This window comes from Gobio gobio (assembly GCF_949357685.1).
Source record: "Gobio gobio genome assembly, chromosome: 15".
NCBI classification, from domain to species: Eukaryota; Metazoa; Chordata; class Actinopteri; order Cypriniformes; family Gobionidae; genus Gobio; species Gobio gobio.
In genome coordinates, this window is record NC_137108.1 from 24,859,842 (window position 1) to 24,887,786 (window position 27,945).

Below are 27,945 nucleotides of genomic sequence, written 5' to 3' on the forward strand. Positions count from 1 at the left end.
TAGTATTAAATGTACTAGATGTTTTATTGGATTTGACCTTTCATATGCATGTTTCTACCAGTAGTTTTGTCCTTCTGTCTTTAGTCTCAACATCCACACGTCTGTCATATGAACAGCCAATGGCCGACTGTAGCAGCACACTCATTGTCCCTCATCAAACACACACACGCAGACACTCACGCACATACAGACCACATGACCCAATACTGCTTAGTTCCGATGGTATCTACTGATAAACCAGCGGCGGAACCCGCACACACCAGGCTCAATTGGTTGGTCCAAAGTTTGAAGTTTAGATGAAATTTGTTTCTCAAGGGAGATATTCGGAGAACCAATGGTTTAAGCTGATGTGACACCTTCACTAAAACAGCTCATATAACTGGGAAACAATAAAACCTGGTGTGTTTAGGTCCCTGACGGCAGTGGATTTTATTCCAGAGACGCTGTTCAACATCATACTAGTTTTCTGTGCAAAACATGATAGGAATCTGACTTGCTTCCTGTATGTTTCACTCATACGAGTTAAAACATACAAGAGAATATTTTTTTTTTTTACTGTTTTTCTGTGTTTCTATCTTTCAAGATTTCTCTTCATTTGTTTAATCAGATGTGGTACTGTTTACATTTTCCCTAAAACACGGAGATTGAGTGTACTGAAACATTTGGGGTTATTGTAGCGGACAAACAAGCACACAAACAAAGACAGAGAGCGAACATCAATGAGAGTGAGAGAGGATGTCAATGTCAATCAAACTAAAGTAGAAAATAAAAAATAGAAATAAAAATTCAAAGCCACCGAACCACCTCCTTTAGAGATTAAAGAACATGAAATGTCCTAAGAAGCAAAAGTTTGAGTGAAAGTTACTATGTTAAACGGAGTCTAGTGTGTGCATTGGGACCCAACAAGGTTTTGTGTGATCTGTGTATCCGTGTGTGACTGGAGGACAGGTCGAGGGAAAAGGCATGGATGTAAAGGATCGGTGGAGGGATGGCCTTTTTTAATAGGCGAGCGTACATACTCCCTTTTTAGCGTCAAAAGCTCCTTTCGAATCTACATAATGATTATGCAGCTGCCACTTTTAGATATATATTAGACTTTATGTACACAGCCGTGTGAAAATACATGCAAAGAGTATTATAGGAGATGGGGGGGTCGAGAGTCTGGAAGGTGCTTTGTGGTTTCCTCTTTGGGGGGGGGAGACGTGCTATTGGCTTGAAGCTGCTGTCTCTTTGAAAGGAGGGCGGGAGAGGGTGGTTGTGCGTCTTGGTCGGGAAGAGAAGTAGTAGAACAAAATGGAAGATGTGGGAATGTGAGTAAAGAACATTTGTTGATCAATAGTATGTCTCCCTTTCCACCCATCCTGCAAAAAAGACAGAAAAAGAGCGGGAATCACTTTGAGAAATTCTGACGTTTCTGTACATCTGCAACTCTAAACTGAATAGTGTTTTTTTCTTTTGTTTCCCTGATTCAAACAAAGACACAATTCTGAGACTCATATGAAGTGTGTAATTCTGAGTGTGTGTCTTTGAGGCAGTGCAGAGGAACACATACCACCGGGGTTCCGGCGCAGGAGCAGCTTTCGCACCTCATCATACACAAAGATTAAGAAACTATATGGGAAAGCACAGAACCACCAGCTCGGCCTAAGGATGAGAGAGACAAATGAGGAGAGAGAACATTTTAAGCAAATATTAACATTTGTATACAGTATGTAGCTTCAATTTAAAGCCATGTGATATATGAACACGTATTTCACATGTGTATTCATTATTAACCTAATAATTCAAGTCGATTCTGTACTAATGAAATTAATCATTTCAGTTTGATTGCAAAAAAAAAACCTTTTGAACTGCTAAACCTTCTCCTTGGGAGAAAAGCACATTGGTCTTTGAGAGAACCAGAGATGGAATTGGATGTGTGCGTGTAGCTTGAACATTTATTTTCATGTATGAATTTGTGCATGTGTTAAACTCACTTGAGCGGGTACATCCTGAGGGCCACATCCATACCCGGGCAGTATGAGAGGAATGCAGCGAGAGCTGTTTCTTCAAACAGGCCAAAGATCAGAATCTTATTCCTGCAAAAGGACAAGCTCAGTTACATCACATGTTCTCATGAATACAAACACTTATAATACTTCCTGCACACACGCTTCCTGAACTCACTTCATGCCCTGCTGGAATACTGAGTTGCGTCTGGTCTTGCAGATGATGACATCAGCCCATTGTACAACCACAATACTAACAAAGAACGCTGTGTGACATGTGAACTCAACAATCTTCCTCTGCTCGTATGTCTGTGGATCACGAACACAACGTCTTACTACATGCAGGCACCTCTTGAGACTTGTATGACGCTAAACACTTATGACGTCACAACATATTAAAACACAAGATACCCACCCATTGCTGTCCATAACTGTCCTCCAGGTCATTTAGTGAGCGGTCATCCCAGTTGAGCCTGATACCCACCAGCAGTGAGGGCAGGAAGCCATTCTCAGCCAAAATCACAAAGTAGGCGAAGAAACCACCCAAAGCCTGGATCATACCTACACACACATACACATACACACATGCTTACTTTTTTTGCACAGATACCTGCAAAATATTTGTTTCTCTTTTGATAAAATAATATAAATTAATAATAACAAAAAAAATGTACATTTACAAAATACTGTATATTAACTAACTAACTAACTGATTTATACACTAGTGTTTACAAGTTTGGGGTCAAAGAAATTAACACTTTTATTAAATTAATCAAAAGTGACAGTAAAGACATTTGAAAGTTCTTTTAAAATTTCTATTCAGCACAGAAAAAATGCATCACAGTTTTCACAAAAATATTAAGCAGCACAACTGTTTTCAACATTGATAATAAGAAGAAATGTACTGTAACTGTATTTTTGATCAAATAAATGCAGCCTTGGTGGATTTAAGTCTCTTCTTTAAAATTTCTTTAAAAAATCGCACAGACTCCAAACTGTTTTTCTATAATTCTTTCATAGCTTTTTCTGTAATGATAACTGGATAATAAGTTGATCATTTGATAGATATTGCATTCAAGAGCAATTTCTATATAATTAAATATCTAGAATGGAGCATAACAAGAAACAAAAACTATATTGACTATTTAATTCTTATTAAATAGTCTTTAATTCTTATATTGACTTTTAATTCCAGGGTTTCCTTGACCATGGGAACCCTAATATTAGTAGCTTGTAGCACAGCTGACTACTTTTCCAAAAGGGCATCTTAACTGTAGTTCTGTAGGTCTTTAAATAAAGTAAAAGCTGAAGTAAAAGCTACAGTTTTAAAGTAGTATGAGACTAACCAATTTGTCCGTAAGCAATGCTGATGAGACGCTCATTCACAAGCTTGTCTCTCTGAGGGTTCCTGGGCTGCCTCTTCATGATGTCACTCTCAGCAGCCTCATAAGCTAGAGAAATAGCAGGTACCTATGGAAGTAGAGAGAAAGTGGATTTCATGTTTGTGTGTATATGGGTGTGTGTGTGTGTGTGTGTGTAAGAAGGCTGAATGTTGAGTGTGACAGTAGGTTATTATTTTTTCCTAAGCATTTGTATATACTTTTTCAATTAAAGTGCTTACCATGTCAGTTCCCAGGTCGATACAGAGGATGGTGATGGTGCCCAGGGGCAGAGGGATATTGACGATAATGAAGAACAGGAAGGGGGTGATCTCAGGGATGTTGCTGGTCAGGGTGTACGCAATGGACTTCTTCAAATTGTCAAAGATGAGTCGGCCTGCCAGGGGAGAAATGGATTTACACATCTTGTTTGACAACATCAGTCCTGTCCTCCCATGCACTCCAAATTCACGAGTCTTACGCACCTTCTTCTACCCCAGTGACAATTGAAGCAAAGTTGTCATCTAGCAGAATCATGTCAGCAGCCTGTTTAGACACATCAGACCCTGAAATGCCCATAGCGACACCAATATCAGCCTTTTTCAGGGCAGGAGAGTCATTCACACCATCGCCTGTTACAGCCACGATGGCACCCTGAGTGACAGAAAAAGATACGGAGGAGAAAAGGGAAAGAAAGAAAGATTAAATCAGGACATTATTGACATGACAAAAGATCATAAACCATATTGAATGCTAGGATATGCATTTACCTGTCGCTGGCAACCCTCTACAATGATGAGTTTTTGCTGAGGAGATGTCCTGGCAAACACAATCTCAGTGTGGTTCCGCAGAACTTCATCTATTTGCTCCTGAGAATAGTCCTTCAGATCTGTTCCATGAATCACACAAGCTTTGGCATCTCTAAAACACACAAACAAACAAAAAACATATAAATACACTACTATATATATATATTGATTAAAGGTGCAGTCATGTTGGTCTGCATATTTTTAAATCAAATAATAATCCACTTGATGTGGAATTTTGCATGAGGGCGACAGATAAGATAATGGATCTGCTAATGTGACCACACCATAGGTGCATGTTGAGATGCTGTGTGCATTTACAGTGCTGGTTTACCTGGGATTGACCTGACTGACGGGGATGTTGAGACGGGCAGCGATGTCTTCCACAGTCTCGTTACCCTCTGAGATGATGCCCACACCCTTGGCGATGGCCTTGGCAGTGATGGGGTGATCTCCTGTCACCATGATGACCTTGATTCCAGCAGAACGGCACTTTCCCACGGCGTCGGGCACGGCAGCGCGAGGTGGGTCGATCATTGACATCAGTCCCACAAAGCAAAGGTTGTCTGTCTGGAAATTCACGTCATCTGCGTCAAAGGCAAAGCCTTTTGGGTACTGGTCCTCAGGCATTAAGACATGGCAGAATCCTGTGGAAAGGAGGCAAGTTTACACATTTTTTATATATTTTATACTATAATAAACAATACAATAAAACAGTAATATTGTTTTCTATTTGAATATATTTTATTTATTCCTCTGATGACAAAAAAATCTATATTTTTCACATTTATGTCCAGTAGTGCATAAACTTTAATATAATAAATTTTATATATATACTACATGTTTACATTATCCTCATTACATAGCCACTGGCCAAATAAATAAATTGAAATATTAAAAAAAAAAAATTAAATATTTGAATGAAGAAAGAAACCACAGAGTGCTATCAAAGTGTAGAAAATGAGCAACGATCAATTATACAGTTTAGCGGTCATTATGCAAAATATTTGACCTACAATGCTGTGATTGACCAATCAGAATTGAGTATTCCAGAGTGCTGTGTAATGATACCATATATTACGCACCCAGCACTCTCTCCCCAAGTCCTCCAAGCTCCAGGTAGGCATTTTGGAAGGCCTCCTTCAGCTCTTCATCCATGGGCTGCTCTTTGCCCTGCAGCATTATGGTGGAACAACGTTCTAGGATGCGCTCTGGCGCCCCCTTCATCACCAACAAGTAGCGGTTATCGTTGGTGTCTTCCGTCTCATGGATGGACAGCTGGGGAAATATGTAAAGATGGATAAGAGGAAATTGTTGGTTGTAAAGCTAGTCACTGTTTTCATATCTGGCACTTTCAGTTTTAGGGTTTCATGACTAAGCTCACAATTTTTGACATGCTGCAGAGCTGCTCCAGACGATTTATAGGAACCAACACAATTTTCATAAGAATGTATTGCAGTACACAATGGCAAGTGTAATAGACTAGAGAAGTCTGCATGTCACATTTTATGGAGCGTTGAAATGCTATTTGTTGGTTGTTGAACCTCAGCTCTTCCAATGTTCATAACTCAAGTTGATATTTGCTGTTCAAATCAAATACTGATGACAAACCTGGTATTTGTTGGTAGAGTTGAATGGGATTTCGGCTACTTTCTTGTTCTTATCTCTCATCGTCCTGACTGAGCCACAGGACAGCTCAATACACTTAAGCAAGGCAGACTCAGAAGCATCACCCGCCACGTCCCTCTTTAAAATGGGCAAAGTATCTTGTCCTGCCTTAAACTGAGCCCTGTTACACAGTGCCGCCACACGGGCCAGAGACACCCATGTCACTGAGCTCTTATCAAATGATGCACCTGCAGAGAGAGACCAACTTAGACTCAGGAGAGAAAATTGGAGTCATAAAGTGGGAAAGACAAAACTATCATTGGTCTCTGCGTAAGAAGAAAGGAACAAACCAGACTGATCTTCAGTGGTATCGGCTTCATGGATCTGGTTGTCAAACCACATGTGTGCAACAGTCATTCGATTCTGGGTCAATGTTCCAGTCTTGTCCGAGCAGATAGTTGAGGTGGATCCTAGTGTCTCTACAGCTTCAAGATTCTTAACCAGGCAGTTCTTCTTAGCCATACGCTTAGCCGTCAGAGTGAGACACACCTGAGATTAAAGAGACAATAGAGAGACATTAATTCAATTTCATTAAGGAATGATTGTTTAAATTGTTTGGTTCCTTAATAGTTCCAACAACCATCGTTTTAGCAGTTTTGAGGAAGGAATATTTGGAAGAAAAACTAGCTAAATTTTAATGCCAAATGATTAGGATTTTATAATTTCATACTTTTTACTGACTTTTCATAGCCTTTTTAGATGTAGTATAAATGCAATCCAATAACTTATAAATACGTTTTTTTATCTGTCATGTCTATGTTGCTGTGTTTAGTATTTCTGAATGGATCCGTGTACTGTAGTAGGCATATGCAGTCAGGTCAAAGCGGTTGGTTTAGTTTTTTTTTTTTTCATCTCCATGTGGTCCTGTTCATATCGCAACTTGACGTGTAAAACGTAAACACGCTTTAAACAAGCTCTTGCATTGTACACATACTGTACACTGCATTCAGAAATGTTTTGTTCTGTATTGTTTTATTTTGTGTGTGTGCTTTGGTGAGCATACATGTATGAATTATATGGACTCCTTATATCGTTTGGTTTTTAGATGACCTTTTGGAGTCTCCAAGTTTCCTTTTTTTGGAAAGACACTTAAATTTACCTTGAAAAAAGCTTGCAGAAAATACAGTTTTGTGAGAATCACCCTTCAATCTGATAGTTTACTTTATAGCAAATGATGACAAAATAAACTTGTTAAACAAGATAAATGATGTGTGCTTATTTCACGACGACAGGTATGCGATTAATCGCACAAAAGGGAGAGATTAATCGCGATTAAAAATTGTCTTTTTACAGCACTATTATAAATCCCTTGTTTGTTTTGATGCAAAAAGAACCTGAATCGTTTGCTCTGTAATCTGACTTTACTGGTTGAATGTGCTGAATTTTTTGATGCATTAAAAAGAACTGGTTCATGACAGTTGTTCTCTTTGGAATCAGACTACACTGGTTGCACTGTATGTTTTTGATACTTGGCTCCCAACCCTTCAAAACAGTATTCAAATGCTTAGACGACTGCATGTGCTCACAGTGACAGTAGCCAGCAGACCCTCAGGCACATTAGCGACGATGATTCCGATGAGGAAAATGACAGCCTCCAGCCAGGAGTATCCCAAAATGATTGACAGAACGAAGAAAGACAGTCCCAGGAAGACAGCCACGCCTGTGATGATGTGAATAAAGTGCTCAATCTCCTTGGCGATGGGGGTTTTCCCTGTCTCCAGTCCTGAGGTCAGCGTGGCAATTCGGCCCATCACAGTGCGGTCACCAGTGCAGACCACAATACCACGAGCAGTACCTAACAGTGAAACAGAAAAAGTCACACCTTTGAACTCGACTTTTATGTAGATAGACACATTCAACACTGAAGTAAATCCCGCACCTTCAACACAGTTAGTGGAGAAGAAAGCGATGTTGCGGGTTTCCAGAGGGTTGTCATGAGTGCAGTCAGGTGATCTTGTCTGGGGTTCTGATTCGCCAGTGAGGGAGGAGTTATCCACCTACGTATGATGTCAAAGACTTTGTCAAAGAATTGTTGACTAGGTAGCACCACAGGTTTCACAGATTCTTGACAAATGACTGAGGTTTATAAACCAAGTACCTTGCAGCCATGAGAAGAGACGATTCTGAGGTCAGCTGGGATTCGGTCTCCACCTTTGACCTCCACCAGGTCACCTGCTACCACTTCCTCAGCGTTGATCTGCATCTTCTCTCCTTCACGGATCACTAACGCTTGCTGTGGACAGAAAGAGTGTCATTTCTACTCACTGTTTCTTTTGAGTTTCTGTGTCTTTTAAGTTTTGCATGGAATGTTGCCTGTACCTGTGGCACCATGTTTTTAAATGACTCCATGATCTTGGAGCTCTTTGCCTCCTGGAAGTAGGAGAAGCAGCCAGTGATGATGACCACGGCAGACAGCACGATTCCCAGGTACAACTGAGAGGAGACCAGAAAAGTCTCATTCAGTTATCATATTCGTATTTAATGCAGATTCACTGAAAATACATTTGTGGCAGGGTGCAGGCGTGTGATGTATATACGCACATTATCTCCAGCCGGCTCATCTTCGGTGGCAGCCTGAATGGCATAGGCCAGGAAGCAGAGAATGGCTCCGGTCCACAGCAAGATGGAGAAACCTCCGAACAACTGACGACAGAATTTAATCCACTCAGGTGTTGTGGGTGGTGGGGTCAGAGCATTTGGCCCATCTCTCACCAGATAGTCTCTGGCCTTTGCATTAGTTAAACCCTTTTGCAGAGAGAAAAAGACAGAGATCATTGTCAAAATGAATCATTAGCAAACATTACTATTAATATACATTCAGTTTTATTTTAAGTACTCACAGTGTGAACATATCATGTATGCTGTGTACTACTAAGGGTCTGTTATAGAAGACCACAAGATGACTTGAAATTATTTTAAATGAATTTTTATTTGTGTATTTATTAAAAAGATATGCTGTCAAACAATTAATCACATCCAAAATAAAAGTTTGTGTTTACATAATATATGTGTGTACTGTGTATAGTTATTGTGTATATATAAATACACAAACATGCATGTATATTTAAGAAAAATGCTTTAATATAAATGTTATATATATATATATATATATATATATATATATATATATATATATATATATATATATATATATATATGTATATATATATATATATATATATATAGCATATACATGCAAATATATCTTAAGTATGTACTGTACGTGTGTGTGTGTGTGTGTGTGTGTGTGTATTCAAATATACATTATAATTATACACAGTACACACACATATATTATGTAAACACAAACTTTTATTTTGGATGTGATTAATTGTGATTAATAGTTTTGACAGTTATTAAAAATAATATTAAATAACTATAATATGGTTAATAATGAGATGTGCAGCACAACGGTCATTCCCAAGAACAATGAAGATGTGTTCATAAAATTAAATTCATTATATTTGCTTGTTTAATTATTTAAAATAAATAAATCAATATTTAATAAATAAATAAACATTTTATATAAATATTTATATAACTTAAAATTCTAAATATCAAGATGTAAAATGTGTAAATTGACATCTCATTTATTTTATTTTTTAACACAGTTAATTAACAGAACATACAATTAATTAAATTGCAGTTAATTAAACGTCTAAAAAGTTTGAAAACAAGCAGCTCTGTCATCATTACATTAATGATCTTTACACAGTTATTGAACAGAACTGAATCCACACTGAACTGACCGCAGCTGAACAATGACACTATTTTCTTTTAAGAGCTGCTTTATAGTAGAATTGAACAGAATTGAAGTTTGTATCATTGAATAATTATCCTCCTGTTTATCCCTGTAAAGCCGCTTTAAAACAATCTGTATTGTATAAAGCGTTCTCAAAATAAAGGTGACTTGACTTGACTACAGCAGAAGTACCAGAGGTATCCTACATGTGATGCAAAACGTTTGAGAACCCATGTATTATCCAGAGTATGGTGCTCCCTAGTGGTCAATAAAGAAAAGTGCATCACAACAGTCAATCCCCAGACAAATTATGTGTTCATAAACTTAAACTCAAGGGAGTATTTTCTGCACTATTATAATTTAGCAAACATGGAAATCTGGGTTTAGCAAACACTAAACAATGTGTGAGTTTACCTGAACAATGTCTGTCTGAAATTTCCGGCATACTTCCTCAACTGACATCTTGTGTTCTGTCTGAAATGGAAGTTAAAAAGGAACATTTAACAAAGTAAAAAGGCAAAGCGACTATAAACAAGCTACTTGTCTAGTGGGATTCTCACCAGGGGAACTTCTTTCTTGAGCTCATCAAGATCTTTTGCTGCCCTTTTCTTCTTTGGAGAAAGTTTATCATCTTTATCTTGCGTGGTGGCCACGCGGTAACTATCCGACCGTCCATACTAAAACAAAAATGATAGAGGAGAGAGAGAGAATAATCAGTTAATCAACTTTAGACAATCCATTGTTTTAATCCATTACAGAAACTGAGTTTTTTCTCTGCCTGACGTGGTTCGGTAATAATGACAACACCACCAATGTAAGATCGTAATGAAGGTAATTTACTCTCAACTGATATTCTGATATTGATTTCGGTTTGAACACTGTTTCTGGTAGATGGTGGATCATGAGTGGTCACTAAACACAAACGCCCCTCTTGCTCTCTTCACCGTGTGGTCAACTCAAAGAGTTAATTTAATTTGCTGAAAGAATACAGATCTTCCCTCTTTCATGCCGTTCACATTAACACTGAGACATCACTCTTTCATCAAAAAGACTCTGATTAGGTTGAATGTGTGTCTGTTTCAGATCACAGTGACATGAAAGTCACATAAATAGTTCAGCGAGTTCACGAGTTTTAAAACTTAAATACATTTTTTACACTTTGTTCTTTATCCCAATGAAGTAAGAGATCAAATTTCATACAATATTCCAGTTCTGTTTTCCTCTAACAGGCCGATTATTTTTTCCAATTAAAAATATATAACCTCAAGATAATTATTCTGTCATGGACAGATTTTGACCTTTCAATGTACTATCATTATTCAATCCCTTCTGTAAATCCTCCTTTTCTATTGGCTGCATGTGTAATCCAATGATACCAGAAGACTGCAGCACAGAGAGCAGAGCCAAAATGGCTCCCGTGAGACTCAGGTGGTGCTATTTTAGTCATCATTAAAGCAGGAAACGTGTATCATCTATCCACACAGGCTGATCAATACTGAGCTTCCAGAAAAACCAACATGCCTTTCTCCAGGGAATAAAGTACTATTCTTGTAGCACTGTCGTCGATATGCGAAGAGTGAATTCCCTTCCAGGAAATTACTAAGGCAAGACCCTGTGGCACGACTCTCACATGGTGTTCTGGATGAGTAGAGCCCCCTTCTGGTCAATGTATGAAAAGAACCAGGCCATTTCATTAATTATGAGAGTATGATCAAAACTATAAAAATATGTATAAAAATATACATAAATTATATAATTATTTGTATGAAGTGTTTCTATTACATTTGAAATATATATGTGTATGCCACTTGATTTGTTTATTTGCACGGGTATATTGTTTAGTTTTTTAGTTCTGATCATACTTTCATAATATAAAAATACAATTTTAATTCCTAATAGTTCTTTTTAGATTTAACAACATTATAATGTTGTAACTTAACTCTAAAAACTGTTAGGAATTAAAATTGTATTTTTTGTAAAGACAAAATGTGTACTAATAGTTTTATTGTATATACTTCTACAATTAAAAAAATATATGAATACATTTATAAGTATTAATATATTTAATATTTAATATATTTAATACTCATAAATATATAACATTATGTTTTTACCTTTTTAATTTATATAATATATAAAAATATAGTAAATTTAAAATACATAAATAAATAAAATAAAACAATTTGAACTATATTTTATATTACCATTAATCCAGCATTTTATTAATTTAATTATTATTTTTTTATTATTGTTTCATTTTTGTTTTGCCAAAATATTTCCAAGGAAATACCAAAAAATTCAGGACAATCAGAAATTATTATCCTTACTATTGAGGCTTATGTACGAGAGGAGTCTTAAAAGCAATCTGAACGAGACCTCTTTTGATTTAATTTGCAAATTCAAACAGTGACGTAAAACACGGCCAAAACAAGGCACGAAATTTGACTGAGGTTTTTATCTGCATGGTTATGGTCAGCTGGCATGATTGGTTTAGACCGAAAGGCGCAGACGCGCGCATGCAGCCAGGTGATACCTATTAAAAAAGAATGAGAATCTGAGAGAACAAGATGGATGGATAAAGAGGAGAAACAGAGCAGGGGACAGATGGAAAGAGAGAGGAGCATGCGGGGGTGGTGACAGGCAGAAAGCTGACGGACTAAGAGAGATATCCAAAGAGATAGAGGTTACCAGAGAGAAAACGGGAGAGATAGAGGAATATTTGCCACTTCCTGTGGGGTAATTAGATATTGACCTGCTGCTCTCTCAGTGTGAGAGCTTGTCGCCGTCAGCGACTGCATTTAATGTCTGATGACTCTCAGCAGGACGCCACCTGCCCAAAACCAACCGGACACACACACAGACACACTTCTAACCAGCCTGCACAGCACACACAACAGCGCCACAGATCCTGTGACAAAAGCAAGTGCATGTGCGGAAGGTGACACCACTAAATAATGAAGTGAATAGAAAGTGAGGATTACCCCTATCAGAGCACACTGATCTTACAGATGAAACATCTTGTCACTATAGTAGCACATCTATAGTAGGTTTTTATTTTTTGAGTTTGGCTTTGTAAAAGGGACTAAAAGTGTGAAAGATGACGACAGACACATAGAAACACTGCAAACATACAAACAGGTCATCTTTCATTTCTAGAAAATTGAAAAACAGCTGAATACACACACACACACACACACACACACACACACACACACACACACACACAAAGAACAAAAGGAATGATGAGAGAAATGAGAGTTGGAAAAACCAGAATGAGAGACAGAGTAAAATAGATTAAAAAAAGAAAAATAGTGTATACAGTGTGATATGTTACACTTTTATGCTATATGTCTTTTGACGTGTGCATGTGTGTGTGTGTACCTGGTATTCCCTACATTATGGGGAACAAATGGCCTAAAAAGGATAGTAATACTGGTTATTTTTGACCTTGTGGGGACATTTTTGGTCCCCCATGAGGAAAACAGCTTACAAATCTTCTGATTTTTTTTTGTTGAAAATGTAAAAATGCAGAAAGTTTTCTATGATGAGTAGGTTTAGTGTAGGGGGATAGAATATACAGTTTGTTACGTATATAAATCATTATGTCTATGGGAATTCCTAATAAAACATGACCCAACGTTTGTGTTGCAATGTACGTCTGCAATGATACCTGCACTGCGGCATAATAACAGAGAGGAAATAGGAGAAGAGCGCTCTCATTCTCTCACAGATAAGCCTAATGCAATTTTGAAGAGATATAAGATTAATATTTACATTGCGTAAAGCTCATGTTGAGAGATTCACTGTCAGACAACAGAGAGGGTCTGAGAAAATGAAGAAGATCAGAGTTCAAAACTAACTTTTGGCCACACCTGCTAATGCAAGACGCACTGAAAAAAACTACAAAAACAAATTGAATTAGTTGTCCTCGTATTTTTTTAATGTTTTGTTGGCTTATTGTAAAGAATATTCATAACATCATATGTAAACTTCTGACAGTATATTTTCCACTGAGATGAATGTTGTTAGAAGAAGATGTGCAAGTTACTCTTAGAATTGGAATCTTTCATGTCAAATACATTAGCGAGGGCCAGATTATAATCAGAATCAGAAAGAGATTTATTGCCAAGTATGCTTACATATACAGGGAATTTGTCTCGGTGAAAAAACCTTTCAGTGCAGACAGAATGACAGTGACAAGACCGATAATAAAAATAAGTGATTCAAAATAAATATATAAAATACACACAACATACAAAATACACGTTGAGGCATGCTATATAATGTGTGAATGTGAATAATATGATTATTTCACTGCAATTTTAAAAACATATTATATTCAGTTCATAATAAAGCCAATAGCAAACTATTAAGTCACTTAAGAATCTTTATGTGCCAAAACTACTTATTTGGACCTTGGATAATTTTTATTAAATAGGCTAAAGTGATATGATTTAAATAACATATGGTTTACAGTAGAAGTCTTAAGTGTGTCATTAAGTGGTAACAGTGGTTATCTAATTCCTGATGAGATATAATTGTGCTCTTGTGGTAAAGTTATTGACTGTGTGTTCCTTGCAGAGAAAAACATACAGTACTGCTCTGTGAGAGAACCAGAGCCGATGGGCTGGAATTACACGCCAGCACACTGACGCTTCTCCTGACTGAGTCAGGACACACACACACACACACACACACACAGTCTCTGGTGCCGAGGTCTGTCCCTTAAAATCTTGTCACAAATTATTGATGCTCTTGAAACTGAAGGACTCATTCAGTCGGCATGTGTGCATCACATTCTAAAGAGTAAGACACACAAAGAGAAGAAAAGTGTGTGGCTGCTGAGCCCAGGGACTTATATGTCCTACATAAGTTTGGACAGAGTGACTGAGGTAGACTTTAGAAAAGAGAGAAAGTATAACGTTATAAAAAGTTCTGAGCACATTTTTCTTGCCTTTTTTCTACTATTGCAAGTGATATTTATAATTTACGGAAAGGATATTCTCATTCTAGACCAGCAGTTCTGAACTAAGGGCCCGGGGCCGACTAGGGGGCCTCAACAAACTCCCAAAAGGGAAGGGAATTATTTAAAATAAAACAAAACAAGCATTAAAATAAGATAAAAAAACGAGCCTATTTCTTGCTATTTGTTATTTTTAATAATGAATACATCTTTCTAGTTATGCTAAGCTCTAAAACATTCTATGGGGTAGAATTTGGATTGGGCCAAAATCTTTGCAGTGCAGGATGAGTCATCAATATTTCTCGTCCATTTTCCTAGAGGAGAATGACTCTACATTTTAAATGTGTTTATCTGGTGTACATTTTAGCGGCAATAGTGGTGAGGTTACAAATTGCAACCACCCACTGCTCACCCCTCACTTTCAGAGCACATAGAGAAGCTACGGTGGCCGACACAGGACAAAGATGTCGTCTGAGACAGCAGAGAGTAGCTAGCGCTCTGTAGAGCAGTTTGTCCGTTTAGGGCTACTGTAGAAACATAGCGGCGCAAAAGGGTGACTTCACATTAAGAGGACCTGCAGTGTATGTAAATAGAAATGGCTCATTCTAAGGTAATAAAAACATAATGGTTCATTATGTAAGGTCTTTATACACCACTGAAAAATAATAGTTATCTATATTATATTGCATTTCTGTCAATAGATCCTCCTAAATACTACACAGTGCAACTTTAATTTACTCTAAAATAGGTTAAATTGTAATTTTAAAAACTATTTAAAAAAATCCTTACCCAGTAAATCACAAACAACTGCAAAAGTCATGTCGTGTTGAGAATGTTGAGACGCACTGGAGTGAGACACAAATTAAGAATCTCTCCACTTTTTTAATTTTTAATAGACTAACTTAGCAAATATCAAAACTGTCATAACAGTAAGTGATACCAGTCAAGATGGACAAGGGGCTTGAACATTTTGTAAAAAAAAAAAAAGTCTCTTGTTCCTCACTGAGTTTGACTTTCGGATGATAATGACAAGTCGGCGATTAAGCTAAGCAAACCTTCCCTATGGAAAGAGCAAACATCTGCTCGAGTTTGCCGGGCGACTGCAGCCTTCATGAATGTTTGTGTTTATAGAATTGTAAAAAGCACACTGATTCTCTAGGGTCTGTGTGTTATCCTGCCCTTAAAAGCTTTTGGAGCGAGAGGACTGATTTTATGTTCTTATAATATTAAATATGTATACTTTTACACAAATTCCTTAATCCTCATTAATACAGAGATGTGCACATGTGCACACTTGTCCTGCACTTTAGCACACTTGTCCTGCACTTTAGCAAAGCACTGAATGATCACTTACACAACCATCCATATATTTTTTTTTAAAGAAATTAATGCAGCAATTTATTTAGCAATGTTGCATTTAAATGATCAAAGGTGACAGTAAAGACATTTACAATGTTACAAAAAATTTATTTAAATGCTGTCAGATCAACACTGGAGTAATGATGCTGAAAATTCAGCTTTGCCATCACAGGAATAAATTACAATACAAAACAGTTGATTTTAATGTAATAATATTTCACATTATTATAGTTTTTATAGTATTCTTGATCAAATGAATGCAGCCAATTGATCAATTGAACAGCAGTTAACTGGCAGCCATGATGAAACCACCATCAGAAGTTATCAAATATAATCACTAAATAAAACTATATAGAAATCATTCCATATTTTACACCATTTGAATATTAAGATTATGTGTTATTTAAGTGTTCCCTAAGATGTGGCATCATACAGAGCCAATGGAATGGCCAGGCCAGTGAAGAAGCACGTCTGCCATGCAGCAAGATCACTCTTTTCTCTTTTTTTGTCTCTCTCCCTGCATAAGGAGCTCATCCCACTTTTATTTCCATCTAAAAAACTATAGTAGAAACAACTTGGGTTGGTCTACCAATAGTTTAAGCTTGTACTTGTATTTTGGGAGGATGTTCTGGACCAGAGGGAATTCCTGTCAGATTTTGTTTTCTCGCTCCAGCACAGCTGTACAAAACGTGTTTAAACCACTGTTATTGGTATCAGAGGACTGTTTGTTGTGTTATATATTACTATGAGTGTGTCAATTACTTTTACAAATGTCGATTCATCCAGAAAAATACTTTTTGATCTGGCATGAGGGTGTATTTGTGTGCACGACTCTGGGGTGAGTCATGAAGTGCTTGTTCAAGAGATAACACTGAACACTTCATCCAGAATGTGACTGAATGAGTGTGAGTGTGTGTGTGTGTAAGTGACCTTGCCGTACCATCTGTTATACTGTGAGATGTAGACCAGGCCAGGTCTAGGCCTCAAAGTACAGATTAAATAATCTGATTACGGGCACGCTGGGATTACCTCCCCCTAAATCGTCTCCATCACAAAAGAGCCAGACTCACTTTGCAGAGTTTACTGAAGCAATAACAGAAATAAACATTTTCTACCAACAAATCAAAACTAAAAATGTATAATTGATAATTACATTTTATGTTAATGAATTATTTATTGTTTATGTTTATTGTCTTCTTTATGTGGGCACAAACTTATGTCTGAATATTTGAATGGACTTTTTATACCAGTCGTTCTCAACCAGGGGGCATCAACACATTTTCAAGGGAGCTTCAAAACGGCTTAGAATGATATAAAATAAGACAAAACAAGCTTTAAAATAAGATACAACGGTTAAAATAAATCAAGAGGTAAAATGACATATTTCTTATTTTAATTTGCTCCCTCATCCACTGTTATTTACAGGGTCTTGGAAACCTGGATGAGGGCATGAGGGATTTTTAAAAATGTGATTTCTCAACTTGGAAAAGTCATGGTAAAATCTTAAAAAAAGAAGTAATAAGTAAAAAAATCAAGAACTGTTTTTAAAATCGATATACATTTTTTCTAGTTATGTCGAGCTATATAATTGTCATGTTCGGGTTGTATATAAGGACACAATAAAGAAGATGAATCACAAATAAAGTCTTTAATATATAATCCACCAGGAAAACTCAGATGAAGGCAGGTAAATAGTAACAACACGTCTACATTGACGAGACCATGGGGGTATTCCAGAAAGCAGGTTATGTGACATACATACCTGGGTATATTTAAGAGTAGGTAAGTGGATAACCTCAACTTTCAGTTCCAAAAACGGAGGTAACTTTCAGGGTATGTAAGTAACCATAGCAACTCACTCTCTAAACATAACCTGTTCCGGAGCAGCTTATGTTCCAGGGTTAGTTTTCTTAAGAGGTATTCAGATGCATGTTATATAATTAATATAGTTAAATTAATATAACTAAATGTGTTATATAGTTACAGTTATAATATACGATATTATATATTAATTCTCAAGCACTATTACAACAAGGTAATGTTTAAATGTTCAATTCAAATATATTTATTGTTTATTTTATTGTGTTCTCCCACATGGATTTGCATTCAATTAATTAGTATCAAACAAACAATATAATCCTTATCCTCAGCGAATAAAGATTAATTATTAAACGAAAAGGTCGAAAAAATGATTGCACAACCACCAAATAGGTGGCGATGTGCACTAAGTAGGTTATGTAAACCGGCATTAAACAAAAGAAGAAGAGGAAGTAGAATGCACGCTTTTTCTTAGCTTCTGTTTCCATGGTGAATCATCGATTCGTTTCTCTGTTGAGAATGTCTTGTGTGTTAACCGGGAACATACTCTGAGTTGTCTGAACTTACTCCCGGACTCGTTTTTGGAACAAGCATACCTCGAGTAAGCAAGGTTTGGGTTAATCAACCAAGAGTTCAAGGTATATGCAACGGTAAGTTAACCTTGCTTTTTGGAATACCCCCCCAGATAACTCACAAATGAAACAAGGGAACTTATAAACAGGGACCAAACAAAGGGAACTAATTAGGCAACAGCTGAACAGGGGTGCGTTTCCTGTAAAACGACGTAACTCACTGCTTAACTACCATAGTACGATGCATCGTTGAAGAAACCAACTAGTCACGACTGTTTCCTGAAACCGTTATTCCGCAAATCTGTCGTTTAACCATGTTGGTTAATGATTTCACGCAGGTGGTGGAGTAATAACTGCTTTTAATTAATTAGTTTGAGATTGAATTCATGCTAGATTTTATGCTATAAATTATGGACATGGTATCTGAGGACTAATTCTTATTTTTCTCAGTTATTTTGCTTTATTTCCAGATTCAATCATAGGCTCGTTCTTATGTACTAGAGCATTTACGCGCATGCGCACCTTTAAAAAAAGGTGCTTTAAATCTCTTGACAAACTGAAAGATGTAAATTAAAACACCAACTCGTTGAACTATGTTGATAATGACAGAACTTGCGACCATAGTTGGCTAACAAGGGAGGAGGCTCTGGAGGAGGACGGGACTCCAGGGAAGATGACAGTAGGAGAGACCAGGGTGTCGATGGCGGTTGGAGGAGCCTGGAGCAGGAGGAGCCAGGTAGGGACCCAGAGTCCAGCGAGGATGATGTCCCACGGCGAGTCGAGGGAGGGAAGAGCAATGGTGGAGATCTCCTCAACGAAGCTATGCTATGGGGATGACTGATGGAGATGAAGCCAATGGTGGTGGAGCCCTAGGCATACATGAAGAGCAGATGGAACAAAGCACCCCCGAAGACTTGGGAGGCCGTGACAGAGCTGCAGCGATGACCACCCGAGGTGGATCCAGGGTACCGGAGGACTGAAGCGGAACTGGAGCGATTGAGGGAGGGTGTAGCCGGAGGGACGGTGGAGCCAGACGAAGCCATAGGGGTGGAAAGATGGAGAGCAGCAGACGGCTTGTAGGTCTGTGCTGTAGGAGGGGTGACATCTGACCATTTGGAACTGGTGGTTTAAGGGGACCCAGTGAAGCCGTAAGGCTGATGGTCCCTGGTGGAGCCAAGGGATGAAGGAGCCAAGGCAGCAGAGTCAGGGCGACGAGCCAAGGTGACGGAATCAGCAGCTGGAGGCGGAGCCAGGGGATCCACTCGCCCAGGAGGACCTGGAAAATGGAAGCCCCGAGGTTGATCCACGTCACAGAGGGGAGACAGAGGAGGAGCACATGAATCTGCGGGCTCACACACCTGGTTAGATGCGTTTCAGGCTCCGGGGCAATAGTTTGCTCATTTGCTCCTTCTTGCGCTGGCTTTTCCATCATGGCAGACTGACTCGCCATCTGCGGTAGGCTCTGGCGTCATGTCCACACAGCGGGGTGGTGTTTGGCTGGGCTCTGAGTCTGGAGTGGGGCTGGTGATGTCCTCCTCTGGGCCGATGGTGAACTCCGATCCATTGTTCACCAGCACCCACTTCTCAATGGGACTATTCGCTGGCAGGCGTGCCTTGGAGTAGTGCTTCAGGCACAGGAGTTGTATGTCGGGGAACGAATCACAAAAACTAAAACTAAAAATGCAGCAAAATATATATCCTTTCTTGGGTCCGGCCTTCTGTCATGTTTGGGTAGTACATAAGGACACGATGAAGAAGATGACTCACAAATAAAGTTTATAATATATAATCCAGCAGGAAAACACAGATGAAGGCAGGTAAATAGCAACAACACGTATACATTGATGAGACCGGACAACTCACAAATGAAACAAGGGAACTTACATACAGGGACCAAACAAAGGGAACTAATTATACAACAGCTGAACAGAATGACTAATCAAATGAATAACCATAGAAACTAATAATGAACTCAGGCATGAAGGAAATCTTCAATGACAAACTAACTCAAAACAGAAGATAACTGTGAAAATAATATTAATTCTATATATATTTTGCACATGATTAGAAAATATTTCATTGGTAATAAAAGTGTAAACGTTTGGAATTCTGGAGTCTAATTATTTCATTATAATTATTTTATTTTATTATTTTATATATTGCCCCTCCTAGTTTCTGAAAAACGTTTCAATTGCTTTGAGCATCACTGGTATAGCAGAAGTACCAGAAATATCTGGGAGGGCCTCTGAATACTCTTTTTAACAATAAGGGCCCTTGGAACCAAAAAGGTTGAGAATGACTGATTTAGACCAATGGGATGAAGAAAACCCCTTAATCAATTAAGAATATTGAGATTAAATAATTCCAATCATGAAAAAAATGTATTAGAAAAATTAAATGTAACCCCATGCACAGCTCAACACACACACACAAATTTAAAGGAGTGAAGAAAAGAAAATAGGGGTTGTTGTTGCAATATAATTTCATTTAATTTCACTTTAAACAAAAATCTATAATCCTTCTTGTTAAAGTATTACCTTAATATCCCCCCTCCTGTTCTTCTCTATCTATTATTCTATCCTTCCATCTGTCTATATTTCATCCACTGAGCCAATCAGCTTTGCCAGAGTGTGGGGCATCTGTGTGCATGTTCTTGATTGGAACAATAAATCACTGCCCCAAATTACAGTCCCAGCAGGACACACAGATGCTTCACGTCTCAAAAGGGTTGTCTGAGGATTCCTTTATTCTGTCTCCACAGACATATACTGTACACACAGAATCATCACTTTTTTTCTCCTCAGTACTTAAATCACATTCTCTCTTATATCTGACACTTTTTGTTCATTACAGCTGTAGTTAAAGAAGAGCCGATGGTCTGCTGTACAACAGAATTCCTTCCATTAGAATGGACGGTTCTTTCTCTGCTCCTCTACCAACAAAGGATTACATCAATAAATAATGTGGTGTGGATGTGGAACCTGAACCGACACTCCATGCATGTTCCCACCGGTGGAGCGGCATCACAGCGGCTCTGACCTAAGGGGAGCAGTTACACTACATCAACACTGAGGAAAGACGAGGAGAGGGTAATCTGACCTTGAGTATTCACTCCACTCACAGACGTCCCTTGGACAGAATGTGATAATGAGCCCTAACAGATCCAATCCAACCCACTTGACTGAAGTCTGTTTTTTTATAATGAGACAACTATCAATCAGTAAGCCACTGATATAAGAGTGTAAACAAAGAGTAGAAATTACACGCTTCACCTCTAACCCCATACAAATCCTTCATACCCCTAAATATGGCCGAATAACATTGATCCATTAAAGTATAAATTCCTATGTAAAACAGAGAGTCAATTAGCTAAAAAGCTTCTGTCATATCAATAGTAAAGAGTCATATATCAGGACAAAAGCAGCTATGAAATGCTCTATTTATTGATTATGTGCTCAATACAAGGTGAAACATGAACATCCGGATGTTAGCTCAGTTATTCAGGATGTGATGCTCGGAGAGGGCATACACAGATTGATTACATTATTACTTTATTAAATCCATTATTACATTTAGAACACAATCTATATGATAAATGATAAATTAATGAATTCATAAATACATTAAAAAAATTACATAGACACATAAATCACTCGTTTACTTTACGTATATATACTTATATTAATTACACTTAAAAAATACTCAATCTTTATACTTCATTGACTTTTAAAATATGATTTTTTTTTTTCGTGCAAAATTGTATTCATCATTGCATTCTAGTTCCACATTATGGACACCTCTGTGTCCTCATCCTTAGTCACACCCAGGTAACACAGCCCACTCACACTCTGGAAACACAAGCTCAGTCAAGCTAATTACATGTAACAGGATCTGTGCTGCTCCCCCTCCCTGCTGCAGCACAACCCCTCCCCTCCCCTGCCCATTCCCTTCCTCCCCTCCCACAGGTACTCACCTGCAGTGTGTATAGGCTACACTACTGGTGCATCATCACGTGTCTCAAGATGAAATTTACATACTGGAATGCCACCAGTTGTTCTCTCTGTCTCTATATATTTTTTTAATGTAACAATATTTAAATTGGATTACGTTACCAGTAATTAACATTCATTATAGACACACTCGTGAACATTTAAAATTACTACATGCATAGCCTACAAGTCGATTTATATTTTTAATTAGGCCTAGCTGTGCAAATAAATAAGAAAATAATGAAAAGCCTTTCTTTTTTTTCCTTTTGTGAAGAACAAACGGAAATGTTATAGGAAAAATGTGATGGACTGAAAAACTCATTCACTTTCACTTCTTTTTTTTTATGGTGTCTGAAACTGCCTAACTTCATCTTTTATGTTCCAGAAGACAATTCTAGGCTGAGGATGATGAAACCAAATGAGGATATGATGACCAAATTTGAATTTTTGAACGAACTATCCCTTTAAGGGCACTTTTGAACTCCACTAATACACGACCCCAATGAATGTTACTTAATTTCATCTGTTCGCTATCCGTATTCGCATCTCGTGCCTATCACAGGCCTGTCCCGGGAATTTCCACTCGCGTGGCTCCGCCTCGTGTTTGACGCAGAAGGCGGCCTATAGGGAATAAAACAGCTGGGATGCTGATGGTGGTGCATCGCCACGAGCATCACTGCGACAGCAACCGGAGCGGCGCGGTACGGCACGCCACAAGGACGTTAAACAAACCGCTGCAAAGCTTAAAGAAAACTGCGCGAAAGTCGCCAGTTTGTCTATTACCGTCCGTCCCATTTAACCAGGTAAACGGACACACAAGCGCTCGGGTTAATTCATGACTTGACAAAACCGTTTGCGTAATCATTTTTGCCCTGCCAGTCATCAGTTTTGACGCATTCTCTGCAGCGCGTCTGTGACATTCAGTCCTGCGACATTGCCAAGGCATCTTTTCTGCTTTAGCCAATCTCTCCGTGTCCCTGACAACGGCTATAAACTAGCTACGCACATCAGCTGCCGGCTTTCTCACTGCGCAGCGCTCGATGTGTGTTACGCACCTGCTTACTCGCCACGTCATTCCGAATATAACCCGATAAAACCACGCGGATGAGGCAAATTGCGCAACTCAGTCTGACATTCGTTTCACCCCAATGCAGTTACACACTGCAATTCAAATTCGACCTTTCGAGTCATTATTCAGAACTGAATCCATTAAATCTACCGTGTCAGTCATTACCCGCGCGACGTTATGTCACAGATGCAGGAAATAAGCCGGTTTTAGTACAGATTCCCGGTAACCGCATTATGACGCATCTGAACTCAAGCGATGGACCGGCTCTGGGGTGTGTGTGTCTGTGCATGTGTGTGGACACCGGTCACTTAAACACACTCGGCAACGCCGTTTGTGTCCATAAAGATGATTCAAATGCACATTCAGAGCATCCGGATTAATTTAACAGGAGCCGCGCGCTGCGGTCAGTAAGTACAGGGGGAAGGACCCCACAGATGCACTGAAAAAACAACCTGACAAGCAACTTTTGAGCATAAATAGGTAGAGACAGACTCCACACAATCATGAGGAAAAGACAGCATTGCGCAGCGTTGCCCTTTAGAAAATTCTGACTAGCATAACCCGATTAGACCGTCTTGTGAAGGTTAAAATAACCGTCCAGACATAATCATTCAAACACCGACATGCTTTCAATTAAGATAACGGCTAAAACGTGATCTGCGTCTGACCATGACGACCGCATTCTAAACGTGTATTAAATCAGTCCCATTAGATTTGATGCCTACCATTCATGTTGGCTAGTAACAATTTCAGAATTATAGCGTATCATTTCTAACGCATGATCACAGAACGTCCTGTCCCATCAGTGTCGCAGTCTAGAAATCCGCGTACAAGTCAATGTCATTCAGACACTTTATGTCTGGCAGCATAGGACATGACGCTGCATTTTTTTCAGGATTTAAAGTCTGCACAATACAGTTTAAAATCATGTTTTTATTCGTTTCTGTTTGCTATGATGCAGTAAAAGAGAGATGTCGGTCTTACCCCCATGGTTGCGCAGTCAGTCCACTGTTCTCTTCAGGTAATATGAGAGTGATGGAGAGAGTGACAGCCTTTTACGAAGAGAGAATGTCAGTCACCAAAAAGGATCTTAAGCAAGACGAATAATGATAATTGGTTTAAAACTTTGTTTCGGTGCTTTACCTCGGCTGAGGGACCTAATGCGCGTATTCTTTCACTTCAAGGTAGGTATAAACGAAGTTATTCGTTGCAACATTAAGTTAATGAACCTGCTCAACTGTGTAAATAATAAATACAGAAAAACTAAATGGTCCAATGAAATTCGACTGCGAGGCAGTGCATTTCGCAGGGATGCCGGTCTCGTGCACTGCTCTTTGTAGTTGCAATAAAGCCGGCGAAACTAAGAAGCCGCACTGCTGCCTTTTATGCTCTGGTGTCCTTCCGCGACACCGCCAGCTGCCGCACCACTCCGCCTGGAAAGAAGCGCCGGTGGATGTGAGAGATGCGCTTCTCCAACTGCCCGACCTCATAAACGAGTACCTCACGAGAAACGCCCACATTTACGCTCTCAGCCAATAGACGCACGCACGCCTTAATATCGACGTATCGTCTCTCCAATCAACGCGCAGGCAGCAGGTAGAAGCTTCCAATCGGATGTGGACAAAGCTCCTCCTGCGGTAATGCAGAATTCCAAAGTCGTACAGCATCATCGTGTGCTCTGAGAAAATCACATTTTTTGATAAAATGGACTAACTATAAGCTAAGTCATAATCGGTGTGATTGCATGATTAATGTATTGTAAACGTGTTGGTGTATTGTTTCTTTCAGTGTTTTTTTAATTACATGGATTAAATTTGTTGTCAGATAATACGAACAGCTGCAGCTCTAATCGACACTGCAGTAGGCCTCAAACACCCCATGTTCAACGTGTTAAAACTAGGTTACTTTCATACATTAATACGGTAACATCTTACTCAGTGTTTTATAAGAATGCTTTATTATAATCTAATCAATTACAGACATGCATATACAGGTTATTGCAGTTATCAGATTGATTTTAATGCACCAGTTTTGGTCTATTCATGATTTGTGGTGTATGTCTGTTTTGTATTTTAAAAAAAATTCCACACTGGAATAATGAAAGGATATATTGTAGCTTCTTTAAATATTTTTTTCCCACACTGGAATAATGAAAGGATATATTGTAGCTTCTTTAAATAATTTTTTCCACACTGGAATAATGAAAGGATATATTGTATCTTCTTTAAATAATTTTTTCACACTGGAATAATGAAATGATATATTAGCTTCTTTAAATAAGAATGCCTAATGCTTCACCGAGCCAAATATCTATTTGCTTTATTTTATCGACACAAGTTACTCTCTAGAACCATCTATTCTTCTCGTTTCTTTACTCTCCTGTATCAAACCTTTTAGTTAAGTTCATTTACCTGTGAATTATTGTTACTTTAATGCTATTAGCTGCACCAGAATACTTACCATAAACAGGTTAACTGAAGAATAGCTTTATACTGCATACTGATTTACATTACATTGAAACAGAACAGCACACAATGTGTCAAAGTTCATTAGAAAGAGAGGAAGATGGAGAGAAAGAGAGAGAATCAAAGTGTGACCTATGGGTCAGTGACCCTGGAAAATTCAAGCTTACAATATAAATACATGCTGTCACATTTAAAATAATACATATACCCTCTAAGTATTTATTCATGTCTCTTATAAAGAACATAAATAGCACAAATTCATGTTTATGAATAGTACAATTCCTACACACAGAGAAAAAAGGGTGTCAAAATTGTACCTTTAGGGGTACAACCACAAAAATGTTCACAGTAGTACCCTAAGGTATGTATGTGAGCACCTTTTAGGAGTAAAACATGTACAGAGATGTCCTTTTAAGTGCACTGCCCCAGTGACAAGATGTTGTACCCCTAAAGGTACAATTATGCCACCCTTTTTCTCTGTGTGCATATATAATCAGACCTACCATCTACAGATCCCTCTACTACTATCCTGTGTACAAGACCTAGACTGTAGTAAGTATACCTACTCTAAAGATACATGCATCTCTTTACAATAACTCCATGCCAGCCACAGAAGAAACACAAAACTAGATTCAATCATTGACTCACATATAAACACATTTAGCTTAATTTTCTCTGAATACATGCACTAGCACACACACCTAGGGCCAAAGGGTTGATTTGCAATGGAAAGTAGTGATTCTATAATATGCAGGGGAGACACATTGTTCTGTTTTTGATCTTTGGTTAAACTTTGCTACGGCACCCACATTTAGATTTGCTGTAAATCAGAGTTTTTGTATGTAAGGAGTATTACATTACATTAAATACAATGTCTGGTTTAGCTTGATCTTGTCTCCCCAAAGCAGTAGTATTTACTAAATTGCCTCTGGCCACATAGTTTTATCCCTTCAAAGTTAATGTAGGCAGCATTGTCTGTGGCATATTGCTAATAAAGTTTTTTCAGAATTTTTAAAGAACCAAAATGGCTGACACCATGTATGCTCTATCCTTCTTTAACCTTTGGCAGCATCCTCCACCCTCCCCCCCTCGCTGCAGAGAGAACTAGAAGGGGGAAAATCTCCATCTCCATGGCAACAGTGGTCAGGTGATCTTATCTCTTAGTCATTGTGCTGACTCAGAAAATGGGGGATCGAGGAAGAGAGGGAGACCGTCAAATAAACCCTCATTTTAATCTGTGACAGTTATATCACCATGTAGAGTAGTGTGAGAACGTTGCTGCTAATTCGCTGCATGTGTGTAAGAACTCAATCCCTCATAATCTACTACATTACTTCATCTCTGATGTGACCAGTATAGTCAGGAGAGAGAAAAGGAATGAACGTTGAGGAGAATAAGTACCCACAAAGAGGTGAAGGATGGGGATCAGAATAAAAAGAGAGGTAAATGCTAAAATTGTATAGGCTACTACAGGTACAGTGTAACAGAAGTGCAAATGATTATAGTAAAATTAAGGGTAGCACTTTATTTTACAGTCCTGTTCCATGTACTTTTTAGTTATTACCATAACTGGGTAATAACTAGGTACTAACCCTAACCTACACCAAAACCTAACCCCTGTACTTACCTTATATTACCCAGTATTTTTAAGTAAAGTATTTTATTTTACATCAAATACATGCAAGTACATATACTATAAAATTAAGTGCAAGCAGTAAATGTATAATCAAATATTATTATATAAATAATTTATATAATCTGATATACTATCCATTTAAAAAATATTAAGTATATAATCTAATGATTATATATCTAAAAAAATCCAATTATATAGATAGTACTAATTTATAGTGTATATATAATGGAATTTATAAAATACCGTTCAAATGTTTGGGGTCAGAAATAAATAAATGCTTGTATTTAGCAAGGATGCATTAAATTGATCAAAAGTGAAAGTGAAGACATAATGTTACAAAAGTTTCTAATCAAAGAATCCTGAAAAAACGATTTCAACAAAAATATTAAGCAGCACAAAAACTTTCAACATTGATAATAATAAGAAATGTTTCTTGAGCACCAAATCAGCATATTAGAATGATTTCTGAAGGATCATGTGACACTGAAGAC

At 38.1% G+C, this 27,945-nt stretch overlaps 1 protein-coding gene across 1 annotated transcript; it reads right to left on the bottom strand.

Moving 5' to 3' along the window:
* atp1a3b (ATPase Na+/K+ transporting subunit alpha 3b) lies at positions 1-24,847 on the bottom strand. The gene is made up of 22 exons (XM_079837317.1): positions 24,497-24,847; positions 24,338-24,405; positions 10,144-10,260; positions 9,998-10,057; positions 8,383-8,586; positions 8,161-8,274; positions 7,940-8,074; positions 7,721-7,838; positions 7,368-7,636; positions 6,132-6,330; positions 5,785-6,029; positions 5,259-5,451; positions 4,508-4,820; positions 4,138-4,288; positions 3,853-4,021; positions 3,610-3,764; positions 3,335-3,458; positions 2,404-2,549; positions 2,167-2,297; positions 1,977-2,078; positions 1,553-1,644; positions 1-1,361 (listed from the first exon to the last, which is right to left on the bottom strand). Exons 2-22 carry the CDS (start codon positions 24,341-24,343, stop codon positions 1,333-1,335), a joined length of 3,072 nt encoding a protein of 1,023 aa, XP_079693443.1. The 5' UTR covers positions 24,344-24,405; positions 24,497-24,847; the 3' UTR covers positions 1-1,332.
* Positions 24,848-27,945: the final 3,098 nt, after the last annotated feature.

Excerpts from the sequence above, each read along its gene's own strand:
- atp1a3b (XM_079837317.1), bottom strand. Across the intron at positions 7,637-7,720 it reads CTCCACTAACTGTGTTGAAG|GTACTGCTCGTGGTATTGTG; the intron begins GTGCGGGATTTA and ends TTTCACTGTTAG. Across the intron at positions 2,298-2,403 it reads ACAGTTATGGACAGCAATGG|ACATACGAGCAGAGGAAGAT; the intron begins GTGGGTATCTTG and ends CGTGATCCACAG.